The sequence below is a fragment of the Octodon degus genome, unplaced genomic scaffold (genome assembly GCF_000260255.1).
Source record: "Octodon degus isolate 3935 unplaced genomic scaffold, OctDeg1.0 scaffold00197, whole genome shotgun sequence".
NCBI classification, from domain to species: Eukaryota; Metazoa; Chordata; class Mammalia; order Rodentia; family Octodontidae; genus Octodon; species Octodon degus.
In genome coordinates, this window is record NW_004524773.1 from 1655470 (window position 1) to 1656442 (window position 973).

Here is a 973-nt window from a genome sequence, read left to right on the forward strand (position 1 = left end):
CAGCCCAGGCTGGCATGTGGTGCTGGGGGATTGAACCGCGATCCATGTGCTTTGCTAAGCTTGTTCTAAGTAGGTGCCTTAGACCACTGAGCCATCTCAACAGCCCCCATTGATTCTTAAAGGTGGAGCTTAGTAAACAGAGACAGGAACAGGACCAGAAGACCTGAGGGTGGCTATGCCTCTTCTGACCTCTTCTTTTTCACTTCTTCTCCATAACAGGCCCTCAGCCACAAGTACGGTGGACACAGCAGCCATGTGACGAATGTGGCCTTCTTGTGGGATGACAGTGTGGCCCTGACCACGGGGGGCAAGGATACCAGCGTGCTGCAGTGGCGGGTGGTCTGAGCAGGGTGTCCGGCGAGGTGGGGCCAGGGTCGAGGTGGCAGGGTGAAGTTCTATTTTCGGGAGATGTCTATTGCCGAGTAGAGTAATATATACCCAGAGTATGTCTATAGCAGAGGGGGTTATGTGGGTGGGAGGGTGAGCCAACAGACACAAGTCTCTATTTATCAGGGTGGGAAGAGGGTCACAGTGCTTGGGGGAGTCACTGGTGTTCAGTTTGGGATGGTTCTTTCTTTCTTTTTTTTTGGAAACAAAGTCTCACTATGTAGTCCAGGCTGGCCTTGAACTCCTTATGTAGCCCATGCTGGCCTCAGACTTGCTGTGATCTTTCTGCCTCAGCCTCCTGAGAGCTGGGATTACAGGTGTGCACCATCATACCCAACTTTTTTTTTTTTTTAAGTTTGTTCTTTTGTAACATCCACAAATAAAGACACATGCACCAAGCTCTGTTTCAGGGTCTCTGTACTTGGTGTGTACATAGTTCAGAGTGACTGTGCGTGCGTGCGTGTGTGTGTGTGTGTGTGTGTGTGTGTGAAAGAGAGATAGAAAACTGTGTGGTATGGAATTGTTACTACTTAGGTGTGTATTGGATGCAAATGACAAAATCATGTTTTCTTTTTTTTTTTAAATG

General features: G+C 48.5%; 1 protein-coding gene across 3 annotated transcripts in view; it reads left to right on the top strand.

Annotated features, from left to right (window-relative positions):
- The window catches only part of Eml2 (echinoderm microtubule associated protein like 2), a 30222-nt gene extending 29588 nt beyond the window's left edge, over window positions 1-634 (top strand). For all 3 annotated transcript variants that reach the window (XM_004644298.3, XM_023704464.1, XM_012517618.2), the window contains one exon: window positions 220-634. In XM_004644298.3, the coding sequence (XP_004644355.2) occupies window positions 220-345 (126 nt within the window). In that variant the 3' untranslated portion in view covers window positions 346-634. The remainder of the gene's footprint in view (window positions 1-219) is intronic.
- Window positions 635-973: the final 339 nt, after the last annotated feature.